This window comes from Elephantulus edwardii, unplaced genomic scaffold (genome assembly GCF_000299155.1).
Source record: "Elephantulus edwardii isolate Elephantulus edwardi_28Jun2011 unplaced genomic scaffold, EleEdw1.0 scaffold00038, whole genome shotgun sequence".
Lineage (NCBI taxonomy): Eukaryota > Metazoa > Chordata > Mammalia > Macroscelidea > Macroscelididae > Elephantulus > Elephantulus edwardii.
Window position 1 is genome coordinate 11522145 of NW_006399788.1, and position 15400 is coordinate 11537544.

General features: G+C 39.7%; 1 protein-coding gene across 1 annotated transcript in view; it reads left to right on the forward strand.

The window, feature by feature from the left end:
• The window catches only part of DOCK5 (dedicator of cytokinesis 5), a 242031-nt gene that overhangs the window by 173070 nt on the left and 53561 nt on the right, over positions 1-15400 (forward strand). The window contains exons 27-31 of the mRNA XM_006884916.1: positions 1940-2035; positions 8981-9079; positions 9982-10076; positions 11947-12025; positions 13968-14068. Coding sequence (XP_006884978.1) covers positions 1940-2035; positions 8981-9079; positions 9982-10076; positions 11947-12025; positions 13968-14068 — 470 coding nt within the window. The remainder of the gene's footprint in view (positions 1-1939; positions 2036-8980; positions 9080-9981; positions 10077-11946; positions 12026-13967; positions 14069-15400) is intronic.

The window sequence follows — 15400 nt, forward strand, 5'->3', positions numbered from 1 at the left end:
GTTTCCCCCGGCGGGCGGCGGGGTGCGTTCCCCCGGCGTTCCCCGGTCTGGCGGCGTCGCCCTCACAAGTTGTATTTCAGTGCAAATCTTCAGCTGGTAATTGGAAAAGACTCCAGCAATTAAAAAAACAAAAACAAAAACACTTTGTCACCTGCCCCCCACACCACCCAAAGCTGAAAAGAAAAAAAAAACACAAAATAAAAACAGAAGAGATGAAAGATGATTTAGGAATCCATGACTTTTCATTTTAAAAATTTAAAACATATTAAAGAATATTTTTTTAAAAAGTTATCTGGTTTTGTTGTAATTGCTTTTCATTTCTAGAATGAGCTTGGCTGTAGGTGTGTGGAAGGTGGAGGTGCTGGATGAGCTGTGAGGCCTGGTGTGTGAGAGCCACCAAGAAGAGACTTGGTTTCACCTTCTCCAGGACAGACTTATTGTTCTCCAAGTGGCTGAGTCTGTTGGGAGTTTCACTGCTGACCCAAATTCACCACTATTCCAAGGGTGAAAAATGGGCATTCTCCTTTCATGTGGTTAAAAACATCTGAAATCCCACTGGAGGGTTAGCTATGAGCTTTTAATTCAACAGCAATAAGAGTGACTATATATTAATTCTATATATTCACATATATATGAATTATATATTACTATTTATATTATACATAGGGTTTTCAGAGGCCTGCCATTTCAGAAGTGGATGGCCAATCCTTCTTCCTAGTCTGTCTTAATGTGAATGTTCAGATTTAGAGAAGTATCAGACAGACCAGCATGTTAAAGGTATATCCCTTATTGTGGCATTAACTTTAGGCACAGGACAGAGCGGAGGTTAGGGCTGTTGTACACAGGATCGCTATGAGTCGCAAGCGACTCGACGGCACATAACAACATTTATATATTATATTAGTTTTTATCTCAGCAGCAATGAGAATGAATAGAGAGAGAGCAAGTGAGGGAGAGTGCATGCGAGCTCTGGTAGCCTAGTGGCAAGATGCTGCATTGCAATCCCGAAGGCATGTGGTTCACAACCGACCAGCTGCTCTGTGGGAGAAGGATGGACAGTCTCCTCCTGTGTGATTAACTGCCTCTGAAAACCCGCCGGAGGGTCAGCTATGGGTCAGTTTTGACTGGATGGTAAACAACAACAACGACATAGGAATAAGTGGGAGAGGAAATGAGGAAGTCACTGCTTAGCAGGCACTGAGTTTCCACTATTGGTAGTGGAATCCTTTGGAAAGGTGAGTGGTGATAAATGCATAGTCTGATAAATGTCATCGATGTCACTGAGTTGCACACGTAAACATTGTTAAATTGGAAAATATTTTGTTAAATTTCTACCAGGAAAAGAAAGAAAGGATAAACATATGTTGGCACTGTTGAATAATCCACCCAACTAGTTCCTTTGAAGACCATCGTCATTCTCCTTTTGTAACTAAGAGAAGTGCAGCTTGGAGAAATCAAATTATTGCTCACAGTCAGACATGACAGAGTCAAAATATTAAATATCCCTGTCTCAGATTTCTCATTTTCTTTCTCCTATACAGATGATAACAAGGAATCCTTGGTTTTGCTTTTCACTTTTCCCTCACATGTGTCCCATGTATCATGGTGTGCTCAGTCATCATGATGGTGATGCTCCCAGAACTGTCTTTTGAGCTCTGGGCATGGATCAGAGGGCCCTCTCACTGACCTCAGCAACCTGGCCTGCGTGCAGTCACCCTCCCTCTGCACCCTGTAGCCATCTTTGAAATTTTATACCTGATTGTTCCCAATTGTTTGTTTGCTAAATTGTCCCATGAACCTTTTCCCCTTTATGGATAAGAACTTTGTAGGAAAGAGCCAGAATAAGACCGTTAAGAGGAAACCTGTCCGTCGCAGGTTCTCTTAAGAGCAGTGGAGTTGAGTCAGAAGAGATGGTGTCAGCCCCTGTGTTTCCCTCCAGGGCCCCACTGCGATGCACGTACAGCTGGTCATGGAGCGCCTGCTTAGAAGGATCAACCGCACTGTGATTGGGATGAGCCGACAGTCTCCCTACATAGTAAGTACGTTCTTGGTCTGTCACATCACCACTGCTGTGTGATAGGATCAGAGGCTGAATTCCCTGAAGCTTCCCACATCACTTTTTACAGTCTGCTTCTATACACTATGCAGCATGCCTGCTTCAGGAAGGGAATGGCATCTAGAAGGTTTTAATCAGGTGATGCATGGTTGTAACCAGGAAAGATCCTGACACTGGTATTGATATTTTTTGCGGGGAAAGGATCCTGCAATCTGGTTCAGATAGTAATGGAAGGAGAGTGTTCAAGGTTCTCATAAATAAAGGGGAAATGCATGCACATAGATCTGTTCTAAGACGTGCTTATTTTATTGAGAGGAAATTATATGCAGTGTGCAAGTTTATTAAAAGCAAGTTGTAATTAATTAAAACAGCGAGAGACAGAAACATGTAGGCCACCTAGGTAGGCTGATGACTTGGTACACATTTAACCTAATATTTTTAAAATATTTGTTCAGTATACTATTTAAGGAAAGGAAAACCTTTTGTGAATAGAGAAAGAGGCATTTGAGTGGCTACATCCTACCATTACCTACGTGATGTCAAGCTGTTCAGTTCTGCTTCTCTGTGTGTGCACTCTGGTCTACATCTATTCACCTTAGATTAATAATGATAGTATCAATACAACTAGTTATAGAGTAATAATAGTAGTAATCATTACCTAATTTGTGTGTGTGTGTGTGTGTTTGGAACTATTTCAGTCACTTTACATTTAAACCTTTTACCAATCCTAGGAAATAATCCTATTTCTAACTCCTTTGGTCAAATGACACAATGTACAAGTAGAGGATAAGAAACTTGCCCAGTATCCTTACCAGAGATGGAAAGAGGTAGAGGGAAGAAAAAAACCAAATAGCAGATAGGTGATAAACACCTATTAAGACGGGTAAAGGAAACAGCAGTATCCAGGCAGGGCATGGTCAGCCTAGTGTCACTGAAGAAAGGAATGGCGCAGAGGGGGAAAAAGGAATGATGGAGATAGGAATTGCAGGGAAGAAGGGAGGAAGGCATGAAGGATTGCTTTGTGCTTGTGCCGTATACCATCAAGCTGGAACTGGTGGGTTTTCAGAGGGAGTTAATTGAATGGGAGGAGGTTGCCCATGTGCGTACGGAAATTAATGTTAAAGAACAGCATGAGCATTAGCAGTTGAACAGAAAGTTAATATGCCTTCCAAAGTAACACTCGGATCACGATTTTAAAAATTGGAAAAGCAGCAAAAGAAACTGGCCCGTGGTTGCACAGCGACCAGGCAGTAGAATTGGTAGTTGGACTTGGGCAGCCTGCCGGTAATGTGTGTTTTATCGTCCGTTCTTCATCCCTAGGAAATGTACCAGAGTTGTTTCCAGCTCTGCACTGTAGTCTCCAATAGGATGCTCTGGATCGATTCTGTTTTCCCTCAGTGTCATTTTCATGCAAAGGCACCCGGCAGAGCCTCCTCTTTGTTTCCAAGAAGCAGGCTTTTTAAAGACCTTAAAATTAGTTATGCTTTCAGAAATGCCAATCTTGCATAGCCTCTTGTTTTACATCTAATTTATCTAAATAGAAACCAGTATAAAATAAGATCTAGACCAGAGATAACTACTGAAAGGGTCAAATCATAGCTTCATTAAAGTGAACTGACTTGCTATTTTGATAACTAAAATGATTACCTGAGAACATTATTTACTTTAGAAGAGATTAGAAAATAACTGTTCCAAATTAGTGTGGTAAATAAAAGCCAGTGATTTATTCAACAAGTAGTTATTAAGGAAAGGCTGTGGGCCAGGCCCTGTGTGGATACGGGAGACAAACCATACAAAAATCATTGTCTTCAAGAAGCTGATATTCTTAACAGTGTAAAGAGAATCAGACTGCAAACAATAATGTAATAAATAAACTGCATAGTATTATAAGAAGGCTAACTCTGAGAAGAACGGGAATCCCAGAACACTTGATTGTGTTTATGTGAAACCTATACTTGAACCAGAAGGCAGTTGTCAGAATAGAGCAAATAAACACTGGATGGTTCAAAATTGGGAATGGTGTATGCCAAGGATGAGTCCTAGCTCCGTACCTTTACAATCTGTATGCAGAACAGATTATCTGGGAGGCTGGGCTTCATGAGGAGGAATGTCACATCAGCATTGGAGGAAGACTCATCAACACTCTGTGCTGTCCAAATAATACAATCTTGCTTGATAAAACTGAGGAGGGCCTGAAGCTCTTGGTGCAGAAGGTCAAGGACTGCAGCATTAAATATGGATTTAAGCTCAATGTCAAGAAAACAAAGATTTTCAACCACTGGGCCAATTGGTAGCATCATGACAGTGAAGAGATTGAGAGTGTTAACAGCTTCAGTTTGCTTGGCTCCACAACCAAAACTCTTCATACCAGCAGTCAGGAAATCAAAAGATGAATTGCATTGGGAAAACCTGCTGTCATGGCTCTCTCCAGAGTACTGAAGAGCAACGATGTCAGTCTAGATACAAAGGTGCGCCTAATCCAGACCATAGTTTTCTCAATTACTTGTTATGCTTCAGAGAGTTGGACATTGACTAAGGATGAACTTTTATTGTTGTGCATTCCCTCTCCTCAGGTCCACTCCACTGTGCAGCCTTCATTCTGGACTCCTGACATGACAATAATATCCAATCATATATCCCTTTTAAGCAATTCTCTCCCTCATTCGTTTCAGTGCAGTATATATCTTTCATCCACTCCTTCTCTGTCTTCCCTCAACCCTGATGTCAGTCCCATTTTACAATGGTGGCGACCCTATGCAATATTTGTCCTTCTGTGATTGAGGTATTTCACTCAGTGTAATGTCCTCCAGGGTCACCCATTCTGTATAACATTTCATGAATTCCTTGTTTTTCAATGCAGCATAGTATTCCATGGTGTCAATATACCAGAGCTTCTCTATCCATTCATTTGTTGATGGGCACTTGGGTTGTTTCCAGCTCTTTGCTGTTGCAAACAAGGAGGCTAGGATTTTGAAGCTCTGCCTCACTTACTTTGGGCACGTGGTCAGGAGAGATCGGTCCTTGGAGAAGGACATGCTCGCAAGGGTGTAGAGAAGGTGCAGGAGAGGGAGACCCTGATTGAGAAGGATTAATTGATAAAGTAACTTGGGCGATGGGTGTTGGAGTGTCATAATTAGTGAGACTGGCTCAGGACAGGGAAGGGTTCACAGACAACTCAACCAATAACATTCTGTGACAGATTTGGAAAAAAGAGTGGCATCCACTTCCTAAATAACATGCCTCCGGAAACTTTATGAACTTTGATAAATATCAATAGTTGTAGACAGGCTTTAGGCCTTTTGTACATAGGGTCGCTATGAGTGGTGCTCAACTCAAAGGCAATCAACAACAACAATCAGTCAAGAACGGCTTCACTGAGAAGACAGCATTTGGGCCTAAATCTTAAAAATTAAAAAGGAGTGAGCCATGTGAGGAGACTGTAGACAAAGAATTTTCCAGGTGAATGTAACAGCCTGGGTGGAGTCCTCTTATAAGGTGTGTGCCTTATAGGAATCAAGAGATAATCCAGAGAAGAGTAAAGTGCAAGTGACTTTAAGTGAAAATGTCTTACTTGCTGTATTGAAACACAACTAATCTAAAGAGTACTACTATAAAAAAGATTCAGATCCTGTATTATCATAGAATTTGCTTAGTCTAATCTTGGAAGAGGATATCCTCATATAGTGAAAATTATTAACCTGCTTGCTGACTCCAAGGCCACATTTCTCTGGCAGTTCAGTTGCACCAGCAGCTTTGCTGGAGGTATATAGGAAATCCCCTTTGCAATTTATAGCCTCAGAAACTCCATAGTTGGTCAGCTCTAAATTGGTCCCAACTGCATGGCAATGAATGAACTACAGAAACAAAAATGGACAACTGTTATGTTAATGGCAGTAAGTCAGCTCACACTTAGAGCAACCCCTCTTAGAACAGAACACAGCTCTCTGTTTAAGACCATTGTTGTGGCCACTCCATCACCTTGATGTGCTTCCTCATTGCCACTGACCATCCTCCTTTCCCACGCATAATGTGATTTCCCAAAGACTGGTTTTTCCTGGTAACATACCCAAATATGTGAAATGAAGTCAAAACATCCTTGGCTGCGCTTCAACCAAAACAGAATTGTTTATGCTTTTGACAGTCCAGACTGACAACCTCGCTTTTTAGCACTTCAGACAGCCTTGGCAGCATATTTGCTCAATGCGGTCTATTGTTTGATTCTTTGCAGTTACTTTCATGGGTGTGCATTGTAGCTCCAAGTAAAATGAAGTCTTTAACAACATCATTCTTTTCTCCTTTTATCATTATGTAGTTCATTGGTCTAGGTGAGGATTGTTACTTTCTTTATATTGAGGTGTAATCCATACTGAGCCTCATCAATAAATGATATTGTTTAGGAAATATATTGATTAACAGATAATGTTTAAACATGCCTTGATTTTAGCCACAGAGGTTCCAGGATGAGCAAACTGAGAAGCTTCAGGGAAAGATAATGAGGAAGAAAATGAAAGAAAGATACATAACACCACAAGCACTTTAGCAAAGAAAAATAAGCAAAACAAAAATGTGCAGGCATAATACTATCTACTCCTGGTCTTTGAGGATATTTAAATATTAAAAAGTCCACTAGTAAATATATCAGTTCAATAAAGGGAGAAAATGTAATTCTTTTCATTGTTGCCTGAATGGTATATGATAATCTTATCATGTAATCCATTAAAAATAGGAAGGGATTTAAATATTAAGTCATCAGACAACAAAGTACTTTATGGTAATAAACCAAAAAGTAAGACAAGATGTTCAGTCTCAACACTGTTCTCCCCACCCTCCATGTCAGTCCTATTTTATAACACTGGCACTATGCAGTATTTGTCCTTTTGTGACTGAGATATTTCATTCTGCAAAATGTCCTCCAGCGTCACCCATTTTATATGATATTTCATGAGTTCCTTGTTTTTCCATGCAGCATAGTATTCCATTGTGTGAATATAGCACAGCTTCTCTATCTGTTTGTTGATGGGCACTTGGGTTGTTTCCGTCTCTTTGCTATTGTGAACAAAGCTGCAATAAACATGGTGTGCATATATCTGTTTGGGTGTACTGATTCCTTTATGGTTTATTCCCTGTAGAGGAATTGCTGGGTCAAATGCTATTTTGGGAGAGGAGAGGAAATGAAATGGGTTCACCTGTGGTACTGATGTCTCTGGCACAGTTCAGAGGGGCAGCAGCTGGTTATCTTCTGGATGTTAAGCCCACGGCGTCCAGGCTGTGGGTCCAAATGGTGGGGTCAGGTCCTCCAGGCGGCAGGGGTAGAGAAAAATGACAACTTTAAATGGCCAATAGACACAGACTATTTATTCAAGGCAGTGAAAATATAAATGCATCAAAAACAAGATTACATAAAACTACAATATCCTGAGTCAAAGATCTGAAGAGAAAAAATGGTCTTAGACACTGATAGAAATGTAAAACTATGTAATAGTATGACAGTATATGGAAAGCTTTCGTTTGCTTTGCTTTATAATTAGAAACATTTTTTTTTTAGAAAAACCAACCAAGAAATCAGCTGATACAGAAAGGTAGACATACATTCAGAGTGGTATTATTAAACAATCTTTCATTGTTTGCATGTAGTTTCTTTATTACTATACTAGTTTATATACAAAATTAAAATACATTGTTTTCTAGAACAGATTCTTTCAGTTTTCCTCACCCAGCACTACTCATCACATTGTACAACTACATGATTAATATCCCCTCCCCCGCACATCCTCGTCCTTGTTCTCTACCCCCTCTGTGATTCTCATACTTATGGTTTTATACAATATTTGTCCTTATGGGACTAAGTTAGTTCACATGAAATAATGTTCTCCAGACCCTCCCAAGTTAGATAATAATTTACGAAATCATTGCTCCTGCATGCTGCATAGTATCCCATTGTGTGAAGGTATCATAACTTCTCAAAACATTCATTTGTGATTGGACATCTGGGTGCCATTGTTTTTATGTTTATGAAATCATGCCCTCCATCCCAAGAACAGTTGTGTATTCATCTCCATTGTGCCAAAATAATTTAAATTGCTCTTTTTTTCATAATGGCAAATTATATAGAAGTATAATATTTTTAGGTATTTGCCCTCTGGCAAATAATTTATGCCTGTGATTCACTTCCTAGAATCAAGGAGGTAGGAAGTTCATTGAATATAAGAGGATTGGTAATTTAGGAGATGGGAAGTACATTGAATACAAGAATATAAAAGATATGGTAATTTATGATCTCACAAATAAAAATATATTGTTTATCTAGTTATTTAATCCTTTTATTCAAGCTGGAACCAAATTCCACATGCATAACATTGAGACTGAATGGCTAAAGGATTTTAGCAACAAAAACATTTGGTATCGAGTCAGTCCCAACTAAAAGACTCCAGGTTTGGAGAAATGACATTTGTGTGTTTAATAAGCTGCTTTTCTACTCCTCCACACTTTATTCCTTCATTTTTGCTTTGTAACACTCTCCCGTATTTAGATTTGTCTAAGCCAGCCAAATGAGATATTTCTCTGTGCAGTGTAATATACTTTAACTCTGTCTCAACAAGAAACTCAAAACCCAGAGGTTGTTATATCTTAACTGTCAATCTAGTTGAGATCTTAGAATTAGTGACTATCCCTTGATTATAGGATTCCACAAATCAAAGAAGTTACTGACATGAGTTGAGCCTTCCAGATTCCTGAACCCAAACCTGAAAATTGGTAGTTTTAAACAGAAAATAGCAACCCATCCCCTTTGCAGCTTTGGGGTGCAGGATGTTTCCTGTCTGCAGAGGTCCTTGTGTGATTGAGCAGAAATAACCAATGTATGTGACATTCACGTTTTATTCTGTTGCTTCGTGGCCTAAAGACTTGTTTTGGTTTTCTTTCCAGGGCAGTTTTGTTGCTTGCATGATTGCCATCTTGCAGCAGATGGATGACAGCCACTACAGCCACTACATAAGCACTTTCAAAACTAGACAAGACATCATCGTAAGTTGTCTCATTGTCTAACCTTCTGTAGTCAGCAAAAACACATTATCAACAAAATGAGTGCAGGGATCTTCCCACTCCCCTTCAGTGCTGTGTGGCTGTCCATAGTGATCAGGAAAAGGATGTGATGCAGAATACAGTATGCACAGTAAGAGAGGCTTAGGAAAACTCCTGAAGTCTTTTTTGCTCTTAGATGGAGCCCTTATTTAGAAACTCTCAAAGGATCTGAGTTCCCCCCACCCCTTTCCTTTAAGCAGAGAGTAGTGTCTTACTTGAGTGATAATGGTTACTCGTGCCCAGCAGGGATTTTAGGGTGCTGTCATTCCTGTGGGTTTCCTGGTGTCATTGAACTGCAGAGCACAGAGTATGCCGAGATTCCAGTATGGAGGTGCCCTTGGAAAATGGTGGGGGAAAATGGGATCTGAGTTTATCTTTGAGGTGGTTTTGTTTTGTTTTTCTGGCTCTTTGCAGCTAACTCAGATTACTGAGAATTGAGTGTATGTAATCAGTGTCAGAAGCAGATAACTGACATCTCAAATTAATGCATGATTCTAAACCATGAATTATTGGTACCGATTTTAATTTTTTATAAAAGTTAAGCCATTCTGCTTCCTAGTTTCTGTGATCATAGGCTAATCATTTTTCTCAGCCTCAGTATTATCATTTCTAAAAATCAGGGTTTGTTTTTTTTTTTTACTTACTTCTTAGGATCATATAATAGACTCAAAGTCAAATCATGTGACAGTTATAACCCTTAAAATTTTTATCATAAAATAAGCTCTAAGCTCTTATTGTGAGACTAGGACTATCTTGTCCTGATACAGTGGTCCTTCTTGTCCACATATTGGAGGGAAAGCTCTATCCCCCTGATGGTCCACCTATTCTTCCTTTGTTCTCCGTAGGACTTTCTCATGGAAACCTTTATCATGTTTAAGGATCTCATTGGAAAGAATGTCTACGCCAAAGACTGGATGGTCATGAATATGACCCAGAGCAGGTAAGACTGCTCCTGCTGACTTGTATGCATTTGAATCCTTTGATCTGGTAATTAATTGTGTGAACAATTTAGTATGATATATCATTGTCTCAAATACAAGATCCGTAATCTATTCTGCTTATTGCTTTCCTAATTAACTGTCCTCAACTTTACTATCCAGTAAATCTTTCTGTGGTTCCACAGGGCATCTTCACCTGACATTTAAAATCTCGTTACCCTTTTAGCCCTTTGTTGTTATGTGCCATTGAGTTGGTTGCAACTCATAGCGACCTTGTTTACAACAGCCCTATACCCTGCTCTACTCTGTGCCAATCTTACTGTGTCTCTGCCACACGTACTCCCATTACCCTAGTCACTGAATCAATCCATCTCATTGATTCTTTCTGACCTTACTTTTCAGTATTTTCCTACAACCTTAGGTAGTGCTTTAACCATCCTGGCCTTACTCCAGTTCCTGATCATATTCTTGACCTCTTCCCAGCTCCTGAGCATGTCCTCTTCTATCCCTAATGCTGTTGCTTCTCCCAGCCTGCCTTGTCCATAATCCTGGCTGTCAGAATTCTATTCACCCTTTAAGTCTATTCACCCTCTAAGTGCCATCTATGATGGAAGTCTCTTTTTAATCTGGATATCATATTTTCTTCCACTAATGCCCCCCAAAATCTTTTAAACTTTCTTATAGAATTTTCTTTATTCTGTGTTGTGTCATGGCTAAACTTAAAATTGGTAAACTTTCCTCTTTGATGAGTCTTCCTCTAATCCTGATGCCATACCTTTTTCATATGTTCTACCTTCCTATAACAGATGGCTTGAGCATGTTGGATACGGTGACGGTGGCACAGGATAGGACAAGGTTCAGATCTTCTGTTACTTCATGTCACTTTGAGTCATAGTTAACTCTTCGTCATCAGACAACAGACTTCCTCCATCAATTTGTAAACTTCTTAGAAATTACATTCCTTTCAGTGCAGCACCTAAGCCATACTTTTGAATTTGCTGGTCCAAAACAAATAGTTGTTGACTAGAAATATATTAATATTTTTATTTAAAATATTAGTAAAATAAATTCATATTCTAATTCATATATTAAAAGAATTTTAGGATTTTTCAAAGGGATAAATAAAGTAAACCATTAATGCTTATTAAGCTTTGCATTTTCCTGGTGTGCTGGATTTATAAACTTCCCAGCTGTATCTCTCCTGGTGGTCTAGTGATAAGAAACTGTGCTGCAATCCCAAAGGCATGGAATTTGAACCCACCAGCTGCTCCACAAGAGAAGGATGGACAGTCTCCTCCTGTGCACTTTATTGTTTGTGAAACCCCACTGAAGGGTCAGCTGTGAGTCGTTTCTGACTCAATGGCACACACCTACAACAGTCCTGGAACCGTAGTTTTGAAAACAGAATCAGTTGTGGTACAGTGCCAGCGGTGCTGGGCTGAGTTTCAGGAGGTTTGATGTGTAGACTCAGTTCTGCCTTTAACCAGCTCATTTGTGATCTGGACTTGTGTGGCTTTTGGTCAGTCCTAGAAACTGGTCTTCTGTCTCCTCATCTGTAGACTGCCCACTGTTGTTGTTCACTCAGGCCTTTGATAGTTCTAAAGGATTTAGGTTCCTAAGTCCATTTTCTGTTTGTTGATAACATGGTGAGAAGATGTTTCAAAGAGCTCAGTGTAAAGTTCTGTCAATTTGATTCTAACTTGTAGTGAAGCCATAGAACAGAGCAGACCTGCCCCATGGACTTTCCAAGGCTGTAGACTTGATGAAAGCCGAATGCCTCCTCTTTCTCCCATTGAGTGGCTGCAGTCCTGTGCTTTAAGCATTGTGTCACTCTGCCTATTACCTTCTTTATCCAGTATTTCTCTCCCTTAGGGTTTTTCTTCGTGCTATTAATCAGTTTGCTGAAGTTCTCACACGATGCTTCATGGATCAAGCAAGCTTCGAACTTCAGGTAAGCAAGTGATTCACATAAAATATTCCTTGGATTCTTAGCCAAAGCACGAAAGCTGTTTCACTTTGAAATCACCACCTAGGATTTTATCTTTTAAATATGACAAGTTTTTTTTTTGTTTTTTCTCATTCCTTATAGTCTCATAGCAAACTATGAGACTAAGTTTACTCAGCATAATGCCCTTAAGTCTCTCCCAAATTATGTAGTATTTTGTGAAATCAGAGCTCCTGAGTGCTGCATAGTATTCCATTGTGTGAATCTATCACAATTTCTCAATTCATTCAGTTGTGGTTGGACATTTGGGCTGTTTACACGTTCTTGTGATGGTGGATAATGCTTAAAACTATTATTGTAAAAAACAGAAGGATAATTAGTAAAACCATGTATGAGAACCTAGTGGATGAAGGGGTGGGAGCACACATTCTTACTTTCCTAGATGTTCCATAGTACATTTTGATGACAATTTGCTTTTTGTTTTGTTTCTGATAAATCCTTTTTTTTTTTATTAGTTTGCTTGCAAAGTTTGTATACATTGTGTTTCACACTATTATTCCTTCTTATTGTGTTTCATACAATCATTGTCATGTATTATGTTTTATAAAACTGATCATCATCGGACCTTGTCCATCATTACTCTGTCTTTTTTAGGTCCCCATGAGCTCCTTCCCATTTCCTTCCCTGCCTCCCTCCACCCACAAATTGTTCAACTCTGTGGTTTCACTCCTACTCTTTCTTACCCCTCTGCTCCCACCCCTTCATCCACTGGGTTCCCATACATGGTTTTACTAATTATCCTTCTGTTTTTTACAATAATAGTTTTAAGCATTATTCACCATCACAAGAACGTGTAAACAGCCCAAGTGTCCAACCACAACTGAATGAATTGGGAATTTGTGATAGATTCACACAGTGGAATACTATGCAGCACTCAGGAGCATTGATTTCACAAAATACTACATAACTTGGGAGAGACTTAAGGGCATTATGCTGAGTAAACTTAGTCTCATAGTTTGCTTCTGCTGTGTCATGTACTTTTGTTTGTATGCCAGGTATCTTTTTATCTATTTACATATCAAAATTTTTAAAATTCGTAAACTTTCCTTATCTGCGCATGCACATGTGCTGCAGTGGAATTAAGCTATACAGTTCTTTGATAACTTTTTAGTCTGTTTAGTCACAGACGTGTACAGCTTAATTCCATTTGACACGTGTATAAAATGTACAGCTCTTTGATCACTCCCCCTGATCTAAGGGAGCTGTGGTGACATTCATAGTGTGTAGGGAGCCGACTTTTTAACCCAGAGTTGGCTTCTCCCTGGCAGTTTGAATTCCCTCAGCAGCGCCTTGGGAGGAAGATGGGCAGTTTCCTCCGGTGAGGCTCGGGAAGCCTACTGGATGGTGAGCTGTGGGTCAGTTCCAACTGAAAGACAATGGTTACTTTTTAATTATCCTTCTAGTGATTTTTTTAAAGCATTTGTTATGTATGGTAGTCCATGATTTATTTAACCACGCTTCCTAGGAACATATAAATTGTTTCCATTATCTGTTATTTTTTAAATGACCCATAATTATTTCATTAGGGGAAAGCCCTAAAAATCCATACTAGTTCAACTATTTGGCAGAGTTTTAGGACTTTTGATACATTTTTCCAAAGTAATCACATTAACCACTGTGCATCTTGGCAACCGTTTTTCTTTCTCTCAGGAGTAAAGATAATTATAAAAAGGTATGGTAGAGCTTACTAAATAAAACTCAATATTGGGCTTACAGGACTGTATAATTGAAATACAGGAAAGGGAAAAAGTTACATCTATTTTATTTGATTTTTCTTCAGTAACAGTAATTCCTAACTCATGGCTTTCTCCCATTTGGCGTTGTTTCGATATGACCCTTATAAGTTATTCTCCATCTCTTCTCCCCGCCCCCACTTCATTTTGAGCAGCTCTGGAACAATTACTTCCATTTGGCAGTAGCATTTCTTACTCATGAATCCCTTCAGCTTGAAACCTTCTCTCAAGCCAAGCGCAACAAAATTGTAAAAAAGTAAGTATTGTTAAACTTTAAAATTTGGGAATTGATCCATTTGCTTATTTTCAGAGTAAGATTTTTAGTATCACAGACATTGCGTTCAGTGGCTACTCATGTTATCAGTGAGCCAGATTTTAGTCATTGTTGGACCATAGATTTCTCCCATGTTCCAGTCACTTTTCTCAGCAGCCCATTCATTTTCCATTAAGCATCCAATTCTCGTTAAAACCTGTTCCTGAAGAAAGAGGGGCTCTGGTGACATAGTGGGTAAGAAGTTGTGTTGTCAATGCAAAGGCAAGAAGTTTGAATCTGACAGCTGCTCCACAGGAGAAAGACGGGCAGCCTTCCCCTGTGAGATTTACAGCCTCTGAAAACTCACTAGAGGCTCAGCTATGAATGGGTTCCAACTCCACAGCAATGAATTGAGTCTACCTAAAGAAAGGATTTTTTTTTCTGGGAAAGTCTGCAGTCAGGAGCCTCTCCAAATTACTGGGGAGCAGTGATGTCTTCAGTAATTTGTAGGTTTGAGGATAAGATACCCCTGATTCAGGCCATGGTGTTTTCAGTCACTTGCTAAGCATCTGAGAGCTGGACAGTACATAAGAGTGACTGAAGAAAAATTGATGCCTTTGAGCTGTCCTTTTAGAGGAGTACTGAATAGCCCATAAACTCCCAAAAGAACAAATAAATACGTCTTGGAGAAAGCGCAGGCAGAGTGCACCTTGGAGGCAAAGATGATAAAGCTTTCTCTCACACACTGTTTCTAAGAAATGTTATTCCTTGGAGAAAGCCTTCATGCTTGGAAAGGTAGAGAGAGGGTCAGTGTAAGAGAGGAAGATCCTCAACCAAATGGATTGGCATAGTGTCTGCTGCAGTGGGCTTGAGTGTGTCAGAAAGTGTGAGGACAGCATAGGACAGGACAGGTTTCAGATCTGTTGTCTGAAGGGCTGCTATGTTCGAATCCACCAGATGCTCTGCCGAAGGAGGGACAATTTCCTCCTGTACCAGTCAGATCTAATTTGACGGTACACGCACAGAAAAATAATAATAATAAAGGGCTGCTATGGTGTATTCAATTCGGTAGCACCTAGCAACAAAGAAAGGAATACAGCGAGTGGCTAGAGAAGCTGTCGTACATTCGCACAATGGAATACTATGCTGAATTAAAAAACAAGGAACTCATGCAATATTAGTCAAAATGGTTGACTCTGGAGAACATTATGCTGAGTGAAATGTCCCAGTCACAAAGGGACAAATATTGCATGGTGCCACTGTTGTAGAATGGGACTGTCCTTGGGGTTGGGGAGAGACTGAGTAAGATGGGTTCAATAATGTATGCTGCTCTGA